This window comes from Amphiura filiformis, chromosome 7 (genome assembly GCF_039555335.1).
Source record: "Amphiura filiformis chromosome 7, Afil_fr2py, whole genome shotgun sequence".
NCBI lineage: Eukaryota > Metazoa > Echinodermata > Ophiuroidea > Amphilepidida > Amphiuridae > Amphiura > Amphiura filiformis.
The window spans coordinates 20,458,134-20,476,492 of record NC_092634.1 but is presented as its reverse complement, the minus strand read 5'-3'; the positions used below and the strand labels follow the sequence as shown (position 1 = coordinate 20,476,492).

The window sequence follows — 18,359 nt, the reverse complement described above, 5'->3', positions numbered from 1 at the left end:
AAGAAATAAACATATTTTGCAAGATCTGGATGTGCTTTGTTCATTGAGGTTTTTTTTTATCACATATCGACTAATGACTTATGTTGCACTAGATAGTAAATCAGCACAGAAAATTGAAATGAGAGAAATGCATTGTGGGTCAATGTGGGAAGTCTGCTCTGGGCTGCTACCAAATTCAGTAACATCTTGCCATTTTTGAATACCAGTAAACAAAGTGACGCTCTGAGCTGTTTACATCTTTTGAAGTCTCTGACTTTTCTGTATTGTTGGTTTCCATTATTTAGATGCTTTTATCTCAAAAACCAGGTGCTTTATAAAAAAAAGCTATAAATAATTCTATAATTGATTCTCCTAATCTGAAGAAACAATGTAAATATGAAAGGAAACTATGATTGGTATTTTGTTCTTATTGTCATTCATTTGATAATATATAACATCACTTGAAACTAAGTTATATAATTGAAATCACTGTGATATAAATTATATTATTGGTCCTGCGTCATATACTGGGGTACCCAAGAGGGTGGTTTTGTTACAATTTTGATGTGCAGCATGGATTTCAAAACACTTTTAGAAGACTAATACTTGCTTAGAATGATTGTAAATGTGGGAAAAGGGGGGAGGGTAAATGCTCCCTACTTTGTGATTGTTTTTATCCCCGCACTCTCTCATTTTTAACCAATTTTCATTAAAAAAAAGGTGTCAAAATGCTCATGAACCACTTCAAATGAGGTAAAATGTTTGAAACATTTCACTTTTTTAATTTGTAACACAAAGATACCACAGTTTATGACACAGGACCAATTTTCAATGAATTATACAAATCCTTTTGTGTTTAAAAACACAAAATATACTTTGTTACAGACATGTGGTATCTAGTCAAACTGTTTTCCGTCTTGCAGAAAAAAAATGTTTTTCCATTTTTTCCCAAAAATTTGGCAATACCTGTTGTTGGATTTTGTGCAAGTTACCAAAATAAAACAAAATTACATGTTTTGACCCTGTTTAATGTGCAGATTTCAATTAGAAAATCAAGATGCAGTTCTTATGAAACTGAATTCAAACTGCTCCTTACAAAACAAAAACAATTAGGGCTATGATTTTTTTAATTAATTAATTACAGTATCATTATAATAATTCTTCTTGTCCAGATTTTTCTTCTTTTAATTACCGTAGTAGAGGACAGAAAAAAGCAGTGGTTCGTGCAATAGTTGTTCCATAGACACTTTCTATATTGTAACACATCTACAAATATGACTCCTGGCAGCTATTGCAGATGGGCCTTCTTGCACTAAGCTCTTAAGCCCGATCTTGACTCCACAACGCAGTGCGATGCGATGCTGTGATGCTATAAAAACTGTAATCTGAGCCAGGTTTTTACGAGCTCAGTGGTGAAAATTCTCATCGCGCAGTGGAAATTTCGGTCCACGATGGAGTTGAACAATGTTCAACTTTTTCGCATCACGCTGCTGGAAAATCAAGGTTGGTAGAATGACCTTAAAACGAGATGCAGACCCCACATGCTTTTAAAACATCGCAACATCGCGCGATGAAAATAAAATGTACATTTTAATTCCGTCGCGCGATGCTGCGATGTTTTAAAAGCATCGCATCGCGCTGCGAAGTGGAGTCAGGATCAGGCTTTATTCAGGGGTGTAGCCAGCATGCTTGGTCAGGGGGAGCAAAATAAAATTTCTGGGGCACAGACGAAAAAAAATTGGAGTTGCATCATACAATACATATACCGGTTTTGTATTTTAGAGAGACTACATGTCTTTGAGCTTCAAAAATGATAAATTGGGATGATGTGCATGCGTACCGGTAGCATTCAAAAATTTTATACTATTTTGGCCCATGATCTGGGTGAATTTTGGTGAAAAAAGGGCTCCTTGCTCCTTTTCTTTGCCTTCCAGATTTTCTCTTTCATTTTTTGTAAAAGGGGCACTTTTTTCTTTCATTTTTTGTCAGGGTGCACTTTGCCCCCTGTTGGCTACGCAAGTGTTGAAAAGTACAGAGATTCATATTTTGAACTGAAATCTGATGTTGATACTATAAAACCTCCAAATGAAGAAATCACTTGTGAAGAAAATTTTAAAGCTTCCATCAAATATTCAAATGACCAGCAAGTCTAGACTCCAACTAATAAATGCTTGGATTTTTCATGGTCTGTGGATTTCTCTAGATGTCTACCATTTTAAAAGTTTTTTTGTTTTTAAGCTTTTTGACTCCACAAGTACTTAACAAGTGCTTTCATCATGGGGTGCTCCCATCCACTATTCTTCAAAATAGAGACACTGAGATTTTATATCTGATCTTTAAACATTTTAACAAAGGAATAACTGCAGGATATAACACCAACTTTTCAGCAGGTGTAAAGCTCTTCAAAAAAGAGATCTTTTAAAAACCAAAAACTCAAACTACTTAAAAGTTGTTTGAGTTTTTGGCTCCAGAGTCCTTAAGTCAAGGATTACACATTGATGTCATTCTTTCTGAGCATTCTTCAACAGGATATGAACATTCAGATTTATCCCACAAACAAAATCATAATCAGTGAAACAAAATGTCAAAAATAATAATATTGCAAATTCTTCAGTTTGTGAAGTTTAAAAACTTTAGTTTGTGAAGTTGAAAAACTTTAGTTTGTGAAGTTTAAAAACTTTTAGTTTGTGAAGTTTAAAAACTTCAGTTTGTGAAGTTTAAAAACTTTCAGTTTGTGAAGTTTAAAAAGTTCAGTTTATGAAGTTTAAAAACTTTCAGTTTGTGAACTTTAAAACCTTTAGTTTGTAAAAAACTTCAGTTTGTGAAGTTTAAAAACTTTCAGATCGTGAAGTTAAAAAAACTTTGAGGCAAAACCCACAAAATTATGTATATTTCCACTTTTTGTTGCAATTCCCCCCCCAATTTACTTTTCCCCTAATGCCACCTCCCGAAAAAAATTCCTGGTGCTGCCACTGGTCAAAATGCCACAGGCCAGTCGGGTGTGTACTTTTTATTTACAGGCCATTACAGTTTGTCCACTCTGAAGTACAAGGTGACAACGCGCGTGTATACAGCGCGTAAACAGTGCGCAGTGCTGCGTCTCTGCTGAGGCATGCGTGCCTTCAAAGTCGGCATAATGTGTGCGTCTGCGTCGGTACTTTGTACTTCAGAGTGGACTGACTGTAGCATGCAAGTAACAAGTTACATGCCACTGGCATGCGTAAAAGTCCAGCCCTGGCAACTGCACGGATTGCATCCATTATTATGTAGATACATTTTTTGAATGCATAGTAGATTTCATATAATGTTAAATCTGTGATTATTTATTATTTGAAACAGCAAACCTGGTGAAAAATTATGTTTATTATAATTATAAGCTATTATATATACAAATTCCTGCCACTGTTTTTCTATGTTAAATCTCTGATATTATATCGAAATGCTCTCAAGCCTTTTTGACTCCAGAGTGCTTAGTATACTAGCATCACACAATGGGGGCACCATTCTTCACTGACTAGTTAAGATTATTGCGGATCAAAAGTCAGTGATGTGATCCTATGCTCCATGCCAAATCCTCAAGATCATACCAACTCAGATTTAAGTTGTATACTATCATGGACAGCACCCGCTGGTTATACCCCAATTAGTGCATATAATCAATTGGACCAACAATATATCCCAATTTGAAATCTCCTCCCTCATTTGTGAAATGCAAAAAACATTGGCGTCTTAAAATCGGGCTTAGACCTCTAATATTCCTTATTATAGGCTTATCATTTGTTATATAGCTGTTACCTGCTGTCTTTTCTCCAATTAGTGTGTATCATCTTAATTTGTAATCTCCTCTACATTTTTATTTTTCCTTGATTGGAAAAGATATTGACAGGTTGACACATTTGCACTTTTAAGCCATTTCAAAAAAAGATTTCAATTCAGAATCTTTTCCCCATTTTTATTATACTTAATTCTTAATTACTTCAGAAATTACCATCATGTAACATACTTAACACCCAATGTTTTTTCCACCATTATTCTTTCAGGGTGTCTCAAAGTGCAACAAAATTAAATCTACTGTCTTAAGGGATCTAGAATGAGCGTTTATGGCGTTTCGAGTATTTTTTGTGGGACATGAGAGCACCTCAGACGTATCGAATTGCATTCTGAAATTCACGATATAATACAAATTTTATGACAAATTATTAAAATTTGATATTTTTCAAATTTTTGATATATAACAGTCCTCGAAATAAATTTTATAAATCTAATGATATATTCTTAAAGTGTATGTAGCTGGGAGGAAAAGCCGACGATCAATTGAAAATTTTGACCTTTTATATTGAAAGACCTATTTTTTTTGGTGTTTTGGGAAAAAAAATCCATATCTTCAATACAAAAGGTCAAAATTTTCAATTGATCATGACGGCTTTTCATCCCACCTACATACACTTTAAGTATAAATCATCAGATTTATAAAGTTTACTTCAAGTACTGTTAAATATCAAAAATATCAATTTTAATGATTTGCCATAAAATGTGTATTACATTGCAATTTCAAAAATCAAAATTATTTGATATCAGAATGACATTCTTCATTATTCAGAATGCAATTCGATATGTCTGATGTGCTCTAATGTCCCGCAATAAATACTGTCCAAATGTTCATATCCCTTCCCTTAATTTCAAATATCTGTGATTCTCTGATCGATGAACAAGGTGTCCCATAAAAAGGTATTCTTAATAAATAATTTGTGCATTTACTTTGCCACCCAGAGTTGTTCTGCATGCTATACTACAGGGTGTCCCAAAAAAAAGAGGCCCCACATTGCACCCTCTTTTTCTCCTATTTCTGAAAAGTTGATCAAATATATTTTGGTACGTAAAGAAACCTTCAATCGTTAGCTTTAATAAACCAAAACAATTATTTCAATCGGCTCATAACTTTTGAAGATATGTCCTTTTTACCGGTGGGCTTATGGGTTATGGATTTTGTTAAGTGTCATTAATTTGGGCGAAATTGATGTGGGATGGGACTTCTTTTGCTATACTTGCAATTACTTATGTTTTTCTCGTTTCTTGCTTTCTTTTTATTGACAACATAAGTCATTTCTCTTTTTGGAATAAAAGGTAGCCTTGAAAAGGGCTGTTTAGTTTGTCTTTGGTTCTTTTGAAGTGAGTTTACTGTGCTGCTCTGCCCTCTACCTGGTTGCCTCTGTGACGAATACAGGTTATGGTAATATGGGGTTGCGAAGATGTTTGAAGCTAGCTGGTGATCCTCGCTTATAGTGAATGATTTCCCAAGAGTAATGCTATTATCTATCCATGTCATTAACCGTGTGTTTCGTTTAAATCTTTGATGTAGCCAAACCTCATCCGTGGACAGAGTGAAAAACGGGTACATTTCTTAAAGAGGGCATATCTTCAAAAATTGTGAGTCGATTGAAAGAATTGTTTTGGTTTATTAAAGCTAACGATTTAGGGTTTCTTTACATACCAAAATATATTTGATCAACGTTTCAAAAATAGGAGAAAAAGAGGGCGCAATGTGGGGCCTCTTTTTTTTTGGGACACCCTGTATTCTATGCGATTCTATTCATGTCATTTTATAATGTTAAAAAGTGAAAAAAAAAAAAAAATGATTTTACTGTGACTTTTATACGCAGAGAATTTCCAAACTTGGACTAAAATGTGCGATCTTTAATTGTCTGCCCTCAGAGTGGATCATTTATTCAATACACATATACCAATATTTCTACATAAATGTAATAGTTTGAAGTACTGATCATTTACATCACATAATTTGATAAACATCTTTAGACCTGAGAAAACTCCCCGGAAAACTCTCATAGCCACTACCTCCCGGTTACAGAACTACCACTGAAGGCTAATTTAACATAATATAACATAGGCCTTTATGATATACCCGAGTAATAATACCTGTACTTCCCGTAAACCTACCACTAGAAGCTAATTAACTGTATATAATATATTAGGGCTTGAATAAATAGACACCGAATAATGACAATGTACATGTGCAAATGGCACAACTGAACTATGTGTTACATGTATTTTGCCTCATACTGGAAATGACTCCATGGTTCATGCAGTTTACTTCTTTTCACGTGGTAACCAAGGAAACTTATCAAATTTCTCGCTATCAGATTGCATAACAAATTACATTCTGATATCAAATTTGATAGTATATGGTTTTGGTGCAAACGTCAGTCCGTATGTTCCTTTGAAGGTTATTGGTGGCGTATCGTCTGGTTTGACTAGTGAATAGCGGTGAAGAAGATGAGAGAAAAAGACAAACAACTCCATTTTTGCCAAGGTCTGACCAATGCAGATGCGGCGCCCTGTAAGGAAATGATATTCGTATTTTAAATGTTATATTTTGTATGTTTATCTTTAACTCTCCACATGATTTTTCGATTTAATGTTATAAAAGGTCAAAACTAAGAATTCTGGTTATTGAATAAGGATCATATGATATATTCAGATTTTAGAAGAAGCTTTTTGCATATTATGTCTGGTTTATGCAGGATAATAACTTCAGTAGAAGTGCTTTACGTCAAGATAATCGCAATTGACCGTGGAGTTATTGCATTTAGCTCTCGAGCCTACTGTCTTGTGCGATTATTTTGACTAATGCACTCTGGTCCGTAAATTATCCTTATCATACCATGCATGTAAGGTGGTATCGGTCAAATTATTTTTCGCTCAAATGAGCGCAAGAGATGGTGTGAGATTAGCCCCAGCGTTTTAGTGCACCTGGAGGAAAGTTAGCGGGTTCAGGTTCCCATATAAACACAGCCAAATTAAAAAGTCCCCACTAGTTCCATCCCCATTTAATCAGAATCTGATGAGTTTATGGCAAAATAATTAATATAATAATTTTCTATACATTTTCTTTCGAAGGTTGATACCAAATTTGATATCAAAAGTTTAATCATCGTGAGCATAGGAACCGTTGTTTGGAAATTTGTGCAATTTTAAAAATGACAAATTACGAATTGACCACGCAAAAGCTAATGCATGGTATCAGCTTATTACGTGGCCTGAAGCAACCCGTACAGGAATCATTGTACACTTGCCTGCGCACAATTAAAAGAGCGGGGTATTTGATTTGCATTTTGACATGCAAGGGTATACCTGTAATGAAAATGAAATTAGACCTCTCAGATGGGTAAACCTGCCGGCCTATTCAGGCGACGTAATTCTTGGCACTCACGCTAGCTCCCCCGCATGATACAACTCCCTATGTCAATTTTAAAATTGCAGGAATTTCCAAACAACGGTTCCTCACAATGACTAAACTTTTGATATAAAATTTGGTATCAACCTTCAAAGGGAAGTATATAGAAAATTATTATATAAATTATATCGAGAAAGTACAAATTTAAACAAAGTTCTCATGACTTACATTGTGTTATAATGCCGACTGATGTTGATTTTGTTGGTAGCGGGAGATTAGGTCATCTGATTTATATAAATTGTTTTGCCATAAAATGGGGATGGAACTAGTGGCGACTTTTTAATTTGGCTGTTTATATACACAACACTAGGGTTACTTTAGGGCTGTCATTTATTTTCGGAATGGGGGTGTCATGATTAGGCCTATACTGGGGTAATAAAATTTTGATACCAAAATTTGGGGGTCATAATTTTTTACACCAAAAATAGGGGGTTAGAAAATTCTTAAGAGCTTGTGACTATCTTCACACTTTTCATCCAAAGTTTTGTACAATCTTTAGTTATTTTCTTTTACAATCAAAATGTTCAAGCGCTGATAGGGGGTCATAAAAAATCAGCCCGCGAAAGGGGGTTATAAAAAATTGACTTCGGTCACCGACATATTCAAGACCCCCCTTTCGAACAAAGTTACAGCCCACTTATTGAATTTAAGCGGGCTTTAATTTAAACTATTTACTTACCGACTCCAAAAGGACAAACTTCCTCTCTTTCAAAATATTTTCCCTCATCATTGATGAACCTTTCAGGTTTAAATTGGTCAGGCTCTGGGAACATATTGGGATCTCTCATCACAGCATATAGATTTGAAACTATAGTTGCGCCCTTGAATACGGTATCCATGAAGAGAGGTATCATCACTGGCGGTATGAGAAAAGCCTAGTGGTAGCAAAGAAACATGTCGTTGTATCTCAAGAAGAGTTGCCCTGGTGTATGGCAGTTGCTCTTGATCAGAAACTTGTGGTCGTCGATTGCGGCCAACAGCTGCATCCATTTCCTTCTGAATTTTCTTCTGGATATCAGGATACGCCATCATGTACAAACAACACCAATCCAAAATCGTGGACATGGTGTCAGTTCCGGCATCAAACATCAGAAACAATAAAGCACGCATGTTATCCTCTTGGAGATATGAAAAGGGGTCATCTGGTTTCGGTGCAGCTCTCATTGCTTTCAGATACTCATCTATGAAATCCTTGGGGTTTTCGACATCGAAAATTGCCCGGTGTTCTTCAACACGTTTGTCAACGAAATCCAGAACATCTTTCATAAGATGTAGCATTTCTATAGAGTCTTTATTCGGATAGTATTTTGGAAGCAAGATAGACCACCCGCCCCCGCCAAGAAGGTGCACTACACGGAATTGGATTCACTAAGATAGCGGAAGTTTTCATCATCATAATCATGACGCTTTCCAAACACAACAGCAAATAATACATTTGTTGTACAGTTGACGAAGAACTGATGTGGGTTGAAAGGTTTGCCCGCGAGAGCATCCAACTCCTGCAAGAAGATCTCGGATTCCGCTGCGATGTTAGCCTCAAAGCTTCGCTTCCCGATGCCAAATCCTCGAAAAGTATGCAAAGCAAATTTCCTGTATTCGACCATGTGTTTATTCGAATGAACTGCAAGTAATTAAAAGTAATAATAATGGTGACATTTTAGGTTTCATATCACCTGCTTTATGATATTTGTAATATCATTAAAATAACAATCGATCAAATTACAAAACTGGTCCCTGGGGCAAGAGCCGGCTTTCTCGTTTCGTATTTAAGCATGGAGTAAAATAATTTGGGGAATTTGAAAAACAAGACAAAAACAAAAACTCGAATGACCCTGTAAGACCAAAACGCTCCTTTACCAAAACTTCAGAGAACTTTGAATGCACATTGATATATATGAAAAAGAACAATTACAAATGCACCATACATGCCCTTTAAAACCAGATTAAAGAATGCCCCTTTCACACCCCCTTACGACCCATTCTAGCAATCGCCAGTAATCAAACTCTGGTGGCGTTTTCACAATTGCTACCAGCGTCCAGTCATGGCTAGCGTGTCTGCCAAAAATATGTGCCCCCCCCCTCCTTTGCACAATTACTATATTTTCAGGAACCCAAGACCAGTGTAAGTCTTTTAAAAATTGTGTGGTTATATATACATAGTGCGAGCAGGAAATGTTGCATATTTGAATGTTGCCGTACTGTTTTCATGAGCCATAATAGAGCTTTTATTTTAAAGATTTGCTTGATCTCCCCTTTTGACTTTCCAAAAATGGCTTACCCCCTTCGGATTGGTCAGCCCCCCTTCCCAAATTTGCCCTCTCTCTGGGGCTCATAATTATTGCACAGTTACGTTCACTATTTTAGGTCATAACCTGGTAATATCAGCTGAAAATGGGTTTTAATTTTAAGACAATATAATCAATTTCATTTAAATAATTTTTATGTAAAACACCATTACGTTATGAACATAATAAATTACTTACATGTACTGCCAAATACTTTGTATTCAAACTCATTATTGTGCCCCTTGTTGCAATTTAGTGGATTATTGCTAGCTTCCTTTATGGTATCAAAATCATTGAGCACCACAAACACAAGTCCAAATAAGTCAAAACTGCAAATCTTTCCGTATTTCTGTCCCAGACGTGTTGCAAGCATATGTAACTCCTCTTTTTTGTAGACCATAGACCACATCAGCTGAGGAAGGAAGCCAATGATTGGGAAACGCCATGGTCCTGGTGGGAAATTGCGAGGTTGCTGCATCCACCAGACAACCAACAGAAACACAAACACAAACACCAAAACTGACTTCACATTCACCAAATCGTCATAGTAGTTAAAGACCATTTTGTTAAAGAAGCGTCAACAATTTTGTTTGAAAATTAAAATGTCCTTGTTAGAAGCTGCTAGTTTTCAGAAATATAGCAGATGCAGTGTTTGGAATTGGAAGGGATGTCGATATATTTGGCAATCACTTCCGGCAATCACTAGAACCACTATCCCCACTATCACTAGAACCACAGTATGTGAGCTCTGGTATCTGGCGATAGTTAACAATAATATGTACCTTCACCTTGCATTTTTCACACGATAATTGTATGACTTTAACATTAATAGAATGACGATGTTGGCCCACGCAAAGCCAATTTATTTAGAATAATTCTTCAACCATGGCATAGATTAATAAGCTCTAATGGTCTATAATAATACTTTCTTTAACCCAAATAACTGTTTTGAAAACATTTCAAAACCACTAAGGGAGCAGACATTATTTACACAGGGGGGAAGGATTTCAGGGGGAATGTAAAATTTTTTAATGAGCAAGAGGGGGTATTGTGAAATATTTTGCCAGAAAAGAGGGGGGAATGTTAAGTTTAAATGAAGAAATTTCATACAATATAGGGCGGATTTAGAGGGGTGCCCCTCTAGTTTTTTGCAGATCGGCACCTGGCTCTGTGTATTTTTGAAAATATAGCAGATGGAGCATTTGTAATTGGAAGGGATGTCCTTATATTTTGGCAATCACTCCCAACAATTACTAAAACCACTATCACTAGAACCACAGTATGTGAGCTCTGGTATCTGACGAAATAATAATATGCACCTTGGAATTGAACTTTCACACACTTGATTCCCGGACTTGATTGTATGACTTTGACATGAATAGAATGATGATGTATTCCCACACAAAGTGTGAAGTTTGAAAACGTTCAGTTTGTGAAGTTTAATAACTTTCAGTTTGTAAAGTTTAAAAACTTTAAGGTTCTGAAGTTTAAAATCTTTCAGTTTGTGAAGTTTAAAATCTTTCAGTTTGCGAAGTTTAAAAACATTCAGTTTGTGAAGTTTAAAAACGTTCAATTTGTGAAGTTTAAAAACGTTCAGTTTGTGAACTTTAAAAACTTTCAACAATTTACTACAAAACTGAATAGGCTGTATGAAATACCAAATGATTCCTCTGGCTCCAATGTTAATAAAATAAAACGAACATTTCAATTTTGAGAATTTGTCTGTGTTCTGGTCCTGCGAATCACTCAACAAATCTCGAGATGATTCTTGAAAAAGAAGTTTGCTTGCCAGTCTTACTTCCATCTAGATTTCACCTTTGAGTGTCAAAATGCCACACACCAGTCGGGTGTGTACTTTTTAGTTACAGCATGGAAGTACAAATAGACTACCTGTATGGGGGGGAATTTAACACAAATGACCATATAGGTATGCTCCCCCGGAAAGACCCCCCTTTTTGGATTTCGCAGCTCCGAAAGACTCCCTATATTTGACCAAAATAGAGCTCGAAAAGACCCTTGCTTTTGATAATTTCAGCTCTCAAAGACCCCAAAATTGCTTATTCCTCATATTTCTGTTTTTATCAGCCAACAGAGCTAGAGACCCTTGATTTTGACTGTTCGCAGCTCCAAAAGTCACCCATTTTACTTGTCCGCAAGTAAAAAAAAAACACCTTTTACCGGTAGGCAGTCAGCTCCCAAAGACCCACCACCTCAAAATTCCGGGGGAACATACCCACCAAAATTTTTTGATGTACCCCCCGGACTTGTACTTCCATGGTTACAGGTATGAAAGCTAAAGTACATGCCATTGGTATGCGTAAAAGTTCAGCCCTGGCTACAGCATACCACTGATTGCATCCATTATTATGTAGAATGCATAGATGATTTTAAATCTCTGATGTTACATCGAGATGCTCTTCAAGCCTTTTTGACTCCAGAGTGCTTAGTATACTAGCATCACACAATGGGGGCACCATTCTTCACTGACTAGTTAAGATTATTGCGGATCAAAAGTCAGTGATATGATCCTATGCTCCATGCCAAATCCTCCAGATCATACCAACTCAGATTTAAGTTGTATAGTATCATGGACAGCACCCGCTGGTTATACCCCAATTAGTGCATAATATCAAATGGACCAACAATATATCCCAATAATTTGAAATCTCCTCCCTCATTTTTGAATGCAAAAAAACATTGGCGTCTTAAAATCGGGCTTGAAATTTAAAGACCTCTATTGTATTCCTTCAATACTATTTGTTATATAGCTGCTACCTGCTGTGTATTCTCCAATTAGTGTGTATCATCTATATCTGAATTTGTAATCTCTTCCGTATTTTTATTTTTCCTTGATTGGAAAATATATTGACAGCTTGACACATTTGCACTTTTAAGCCATTTCAAAAAAGATTTCAATTCAGAATCTTTCCCCATTTTTATTATACTTCTGTTACTCCTTTCTTAATTACTTCAGAAATTACCATCATGTAACATACTTAACACCCAATGTTTTTTCCACCATTTAATATTGTTTCAGGGTGTTTCAAAGTGCAACTAAATTAAATCTACTGTCTTAATTTCAAATATTTGTGATTCTCTGATCGATATGAACAAGGTGTCCCATCAAAAGGTATTCTTAATAAATAATTGGTGTTTTTACTTTGCCACCCAGAGTTGTTCTGCATGCTATACTATTCTAGGCTATTCTATTCATGTGATTTTATAATGTTAAAAAGTGCAATACAGGGTGTCCCAGAAAAAATTACTGGGCGAACAAATTTGAACGTAAGTCGAGAAATAGACATCAGAATCCAAAAATCTAAACATCAGCGTGTAGCCCATCTTATTCTGCATCTCATACGCCAATTTCGCTGGAATCGGTTGACTGATCGCAAAGAAATGAGCGATTACATAACGCATGTGTCAATTCACTTCATTCCAAGTTTGAAAGAAAGATCATTCAACATAATACACACTAGTTGTTAACTGTCAATAGGCTTCATATTTTCTTCTGTGAAATCCTCGTTCTTTTTAAACAATCTGTTTCTTGCAAAACATTTAATTAGGTTTTGTTCAAATTTGAAAACCTGCACGATATTGAAAATGAAAGCTTGCATGTAAGATGATGCTCGGTACTTGTAAATATATAGTTTTCGTTAATGTTGCATAAAGAATTATTGCATAAAAGAATTCCAGCTGGCTTAAAATTTCTCACACACATTAATGTTTTTGGAATATTTCCAAGAAATTGTAATGCAAATTAGTTTAAATCTTATAAAACTTTAACAGTAATGATGTTGCATGGTATAAAAAATCACACGTAAAGCTGTAAGCACTTGACCATTATTATTCTTGTCTCAAATGTTCTTTGGAAAGTTAAAATATAACATATTTGCACAACATGAAGAATTGAAGTTGGAGAGCTTCCAGTTGCAGAAATCGAACAAACTGTTATTCATCATCAGTGAAAGCATGAATGACATAACACCGTCCGACTATAAAATAGATAATATGGACTAAATTTAATGAGGTACACACAATTTAGGCAGCGGGAGCGAGTATGAAAAAAGCGTCTGTTGATCAAACTTGGAATGAACTGAAATGATGCACACTTTATGTAATCGTTCATTTCTTCGCAACCAGTCAAACAAATCAAATAAAATTTTCGTATGTGATGCGCAACAAAATAAGCTATGCGCTACATTTTAAATTTTTTGATTTGATGTCTATTTCTTGACTTACGTTCAATTTTATTTGCTCGGTAATTTTTTCTGGGACACCCTGTATTCAAAAAAATGATTTTACTGTCCAAACTTGGACTAAAATCTGCGATCTTTGTCTGCCCTCAGAGTATCATTTATTCAATACACATATACCAATATTTCTACATAAATGCAATAGTTTGAAGTACTGATCATTTACATCACATAATTTGATAAATATCTTTAGACCTGAGAAAACTCTCATAGCCACTACCTCCCGTTAAAACAACATTGAAGCCCGGGGAGGGGGCCACTCAGCTATATTGGTGTACACATGCGTGAACAACGGTTTTAAAAACACCCCCTAAACAGGTTTTACCCTGTTTTTCAAAATCAGCCCCTTAACAGGTTTTTAGCATGCTTTCCCCTAAAAAAGTACCCCCTAAACAGGTTCTGGTTAAAATTGGACCCCTTAGCAGGTTTTTTTATTAATATCAACAATACGCTTTATCACAATGGCTAAAAAAGGAATTACAATGTACACATTCTTTTAAAATTCATCAGGTAAGAATTTATTTCAAATAGAAAGCAATATATCAAACTATGAACTTCCAAATGGCTTTCATACACAGTAATCATCAATTCTCCTTTTGAAAAAAAATCATACCCTGGAATTTGTATCATAGATAATAAAAAAAACCTTTAAAAGGGAGTGCTCAGGCATGATTGGAAAACATGGTTGTACAATGTAGGTCGGTGGTAATTCATGTAGGCCTACTAATAAACTTCTTGTTATAAAAAAGTGTACCATAGCTTTAATGTTATTCTATATATTTATACTATGATCAGCTCTTTAGTCTTAATAGGCGGGAATTATTCGTTTTTTGTTACTGCGCAAGTCAATAAAGTTCCAAATTACGCCGCACGTAAATTCACAAAAGCATGTGTCATTCACGCAATATGCAAAGCGCAGTTCGCATAGGTGCTGCGCCCAGCTGTGTGTGTATGCCATTCTACATGTTTATCAATCCACAATGTTATGAGTCCCGCCTATTATGAGCTGATCAGAGTATAACACAACATACATGAAGTGAGGTTTCATGGTATTGGATTTTTTAAACACTTCAACATGTACATGTAATATATACAAATGGTAATGAAAAGTAAACCCAAAGTTATACTAAAGTAATTTACAAACATGTATATAATTTCAATGATGTGCACTAATTTGGACATCAATTCAACACAATTTGAAAGGGGCATTCCGTGATCCAAACTTTGTACAGAAATATTCAGATTTTTATCATTTTTATACCACTGGAAAACTCTGGCAGAACTATTTCTGTATAAAATAATTCTTGCCGGTTAATTCGTTTAGCAAGCATATCGTCAAACTTGTTCGCCAAATTACAACACAGCAAGTGGCATATGGGGCATATAAATACACATAGAGGCTGTATCAAAATGATACCAGTACTCATCAATTTTGATGTTGATTGATAAGCGTACATGGTTATTTTATTCTTGCAAACAAAAAATCTGATCAACTGAAGTTGTGAGATTTAAGTTTTTGCTCCTGGATATCTACTGACAAATGTCATAAAAAGTGGATGCTATAGGATTGTGAAATACTCCTTTAACATATTGTGTCACATTTAGTGATATAGCCTATGCACTTGAATGTTACCCATGAAAATAAAAAGTAAAGTTTAAGTTGTACATGTTAACGATCTAAATAATACAATTTAAATATTACACCACTTTATCACCAATGCATCATTTTTACAAAAAAAAAAATAATTTAAGCCCGTAGCTCCAATGTGCTCTGTTCTATTTCAGATGCCATTTTACCCAAAATGGTTTAAACTTGATAAATTTGTGTTTGTGGGATATTTCAATCTGTTGGCGTTGAAGATGCTGCTGGATATAAATTTGTATCTGCGGAATATTCCAATTTCTGTTGGTCTTGATTCTTGAAGATGATGCTGTGGAAGGCTGTTGTGTGAATGAGATGACTACTGTGTATATAGTGTGGATGAGATGACCACTGTGAACTTCTGGCAAATCCAGAACAATCAGAACACCTTACTTATCTCTCATTGCAAATTTAAGAAGTTCATGGACATTTGGTAACTTGGTATAATTGACCATGCAGGCTGACCTAGCTAGCTGACTTTGTCCATAAAACAAAATCTGTTCATGGACAGTTTATAACTTCCAGACCACTACACTATCAATCTGTCAACACTCATAATATTGAAACTGATTATCATTCCCAGGTAACAAAACCCTCCACTATGGGCTACAGAACACAGTCTTAAAAATAATTTCATGTGGAATGAGGCTAATATCCTATCCCCACCTAAAACTAGAAATCTCACTGCTGCATATATTTATGAACTATGTCATGAGGAGTGAGGTTAATTTTGGAGCTGGCATTAGTCTGCATTTAGTGCATTTCTATTACTGAGATACCATGCATTATTCTACAAAATATTTTAGTGATTACAAAGCAAGAGCATTTGCAAAAGAAGCTCGACTTGGAGCTACTTAGGTTCAAGGGTCAAATTTTATTTCAAGGTCCAAACTGAATGTATATATTCACTCAGGTGTACCTGAGCGAAAAAAAAAAGCTAGTAGGTAGTACAATAACTTTAAGTACCTGCTGTCTTTTCTCCAATTAGTGTGTAGCATAATCTCTATCTTAATTTGTAATCTCCTCTACATTTTTATTTTTTCTTGATTGGAAAAGATATTGACAGGTTGACACATTTGCACTTTTAAGCCGTTTCAAAAAAAGATTTCAATTCAGAATCTTTCCCCATTTTTATTATACTTCTGTTACTCCTTTCTTAATTACTTCAGAAATTACCATCATGTAACATACTTAACACCCAATGTTTTTTTCCACCATTATTCTTTCAAGGTGTTTCAAAGTGCAACTAAATTAAATCTACTGTCTTAAGGGATCTAAAATGAGCATTTATTGCGTTTCGACAGTATTTTTTGTGCGACATGAGAGCACCTCAGACCTATCGAATTGCATTCTGAATACAGTATGTCTTTCTGATATCAAATAATTTTCATTTTTGAAAATCACAATATAATACAAATTTTATGACAAATTATAAAAATTTGATATTTTTCAATTTTTTTATATATAACAGTCCTCGAAGTAAATTAGATAAATCTAATGATATATTTTTAAAGTGTATGTAGTAGGGAGGAAAAGCCGACGGTCAATTGAAAATTTTGACCTTTCATATTGAAGATATGGATTTTTTTCCCAAAAAGACCTATTTTTTTTTTGTGTTTTGGGAAAAAAAATCCATAATTATATTCAATACGAAAGGTCAAAATTTTCAATTGATCGTCTGCTTTTCATCCCACCTACATACACTTTAAGTATCAATCATCAGATTATAAAGTTTACTTCAAGTACTGTTAAATATCAAAAATATCAATTTTTAATGATTTGCCATAAAATGTGTATCAAATTGCGAATTTCAAAAAATCAAAATTATTTGATATCAGAATGACATTCTTTGTATTCAGAATGCAATTCGATATGTCTGATGTGCTCTAATGTCCCAAAATAAATACTGTCCAAACGTTCATACCCCAGCCCTTAATTTCAAATATTTGTGATTCTCTGATCGATGAACAAGGTGTCCCATCAAAAGGTATTCTTAATAAATAATTGGTGTTTTTACTTTGCCACCCAGAGTTGTTCTGCATGCTATACATACTATTCTATGCTATTCTATTCATGTCATTTTATAATGTTAAAAAGTGTAATATTCAAAAAAATGATTTTACTGTCCAAACTTGGACTAAAATCTGCGATCTTTGTCTGCCCTCAGAGGATCATTTATTCAATACACATATACCAATATTTCTACATAAATGCAATAGTTTGAAGTACTGATCATTTACATCACATAATTTGATAAATATCTTTAGACCTGAGAAAACTCTCATAGCCACTACCTCCCGTTAAAACAACATTGAAGCCCGGGGAGGGGCCACTCAGCTATATTGGTGTACACATGCGTGAACAACGGTTTTAAAAACACCCCCTAAACATGTTCTACCTACCCTGTTTTTCAAAATCACCCCCTTAACAGGTTTTTAGCGCGCTTTCCCCTAAAAAAGTACCCCCTAAACAGGTTCTGGTCAAAATTATATATATGGTCTATACTTTGAATTTGTTATATATATATATATCACATCATTTATTGAGCGCTATATCAAAAATTACCACAGCGCTGTACAATCCCGGTGTACAATAGCAAATAACATGGTTAAAAACACAATAATATAGAATTATACAGCAAAAATAAATATCACTTACATGTACAACAATAATTATTAAAAAGCAACACGATAAATCATCAATAGACCATAATAACATGATTAAAATACAATTTTAAAAACCCCAAAGCAAATATAATGATAAAATAAATGTAGGCAAATACCAAGGATGCATATAAGGAACAAAACATTATTGAGATGGAAAAAGGTGAGTTTTAACAATTTCTTGAAAATATTGACTGAGGGTGAAAGGCGGATATGGAGGGGAGCAAGTTCCAAAGGCGTGGGGCAGCAACATTGAAGGCGTGGTCCCCTATTGACAGTCGA

The 18,359-nt window shown here is 34.9% G+C and overlaps 2 protein-coding genes across 2 annotated transcripts; both read right to left on the bottom strand.

Annotated features, from left to right (window-relative positions):
* Positions 1-4,578: 4,578 nt before the first annotated feature.
* On the bottom strand, positions 4,579-10,301 carry LOC140156863 (cytochrome P450 2J6-like). Its single transcript, XM_072179860.1, has 3 exons — positions 9,715-10,301; positions 7,911-8,852; positions 4,579-6,332 (listed from the first exon to the last, which is right to left on the bottom strand). The coding sequence occupies exons 1-2, from the start codon at positions 10,076-10,078 to the stop codon at positions 8,581-8,583; spliced, it is 636 nt and encodes a 211-aa protein (XP_072035961.1). The 5' UTR covers positions 10,079-10,301; the 3' UTR covers positions 4,579-6,332; positions 7,911-8,580.
* On the bottom strand, positions 7,988-8,509 carry LOC140157704 (cytochrome P450 2L1-like). The gene has a single exon (XM_072180944.1). The coding sequence runs from the start codon at positions 8,507-8,509 to the stop codon at positions 7,988-7,990; it is 522 nt and encodes a 173-aa protein (XP_072037045.1).
* Positions 10,302-18,359: the final 8,058 nt, after the last annotated feature.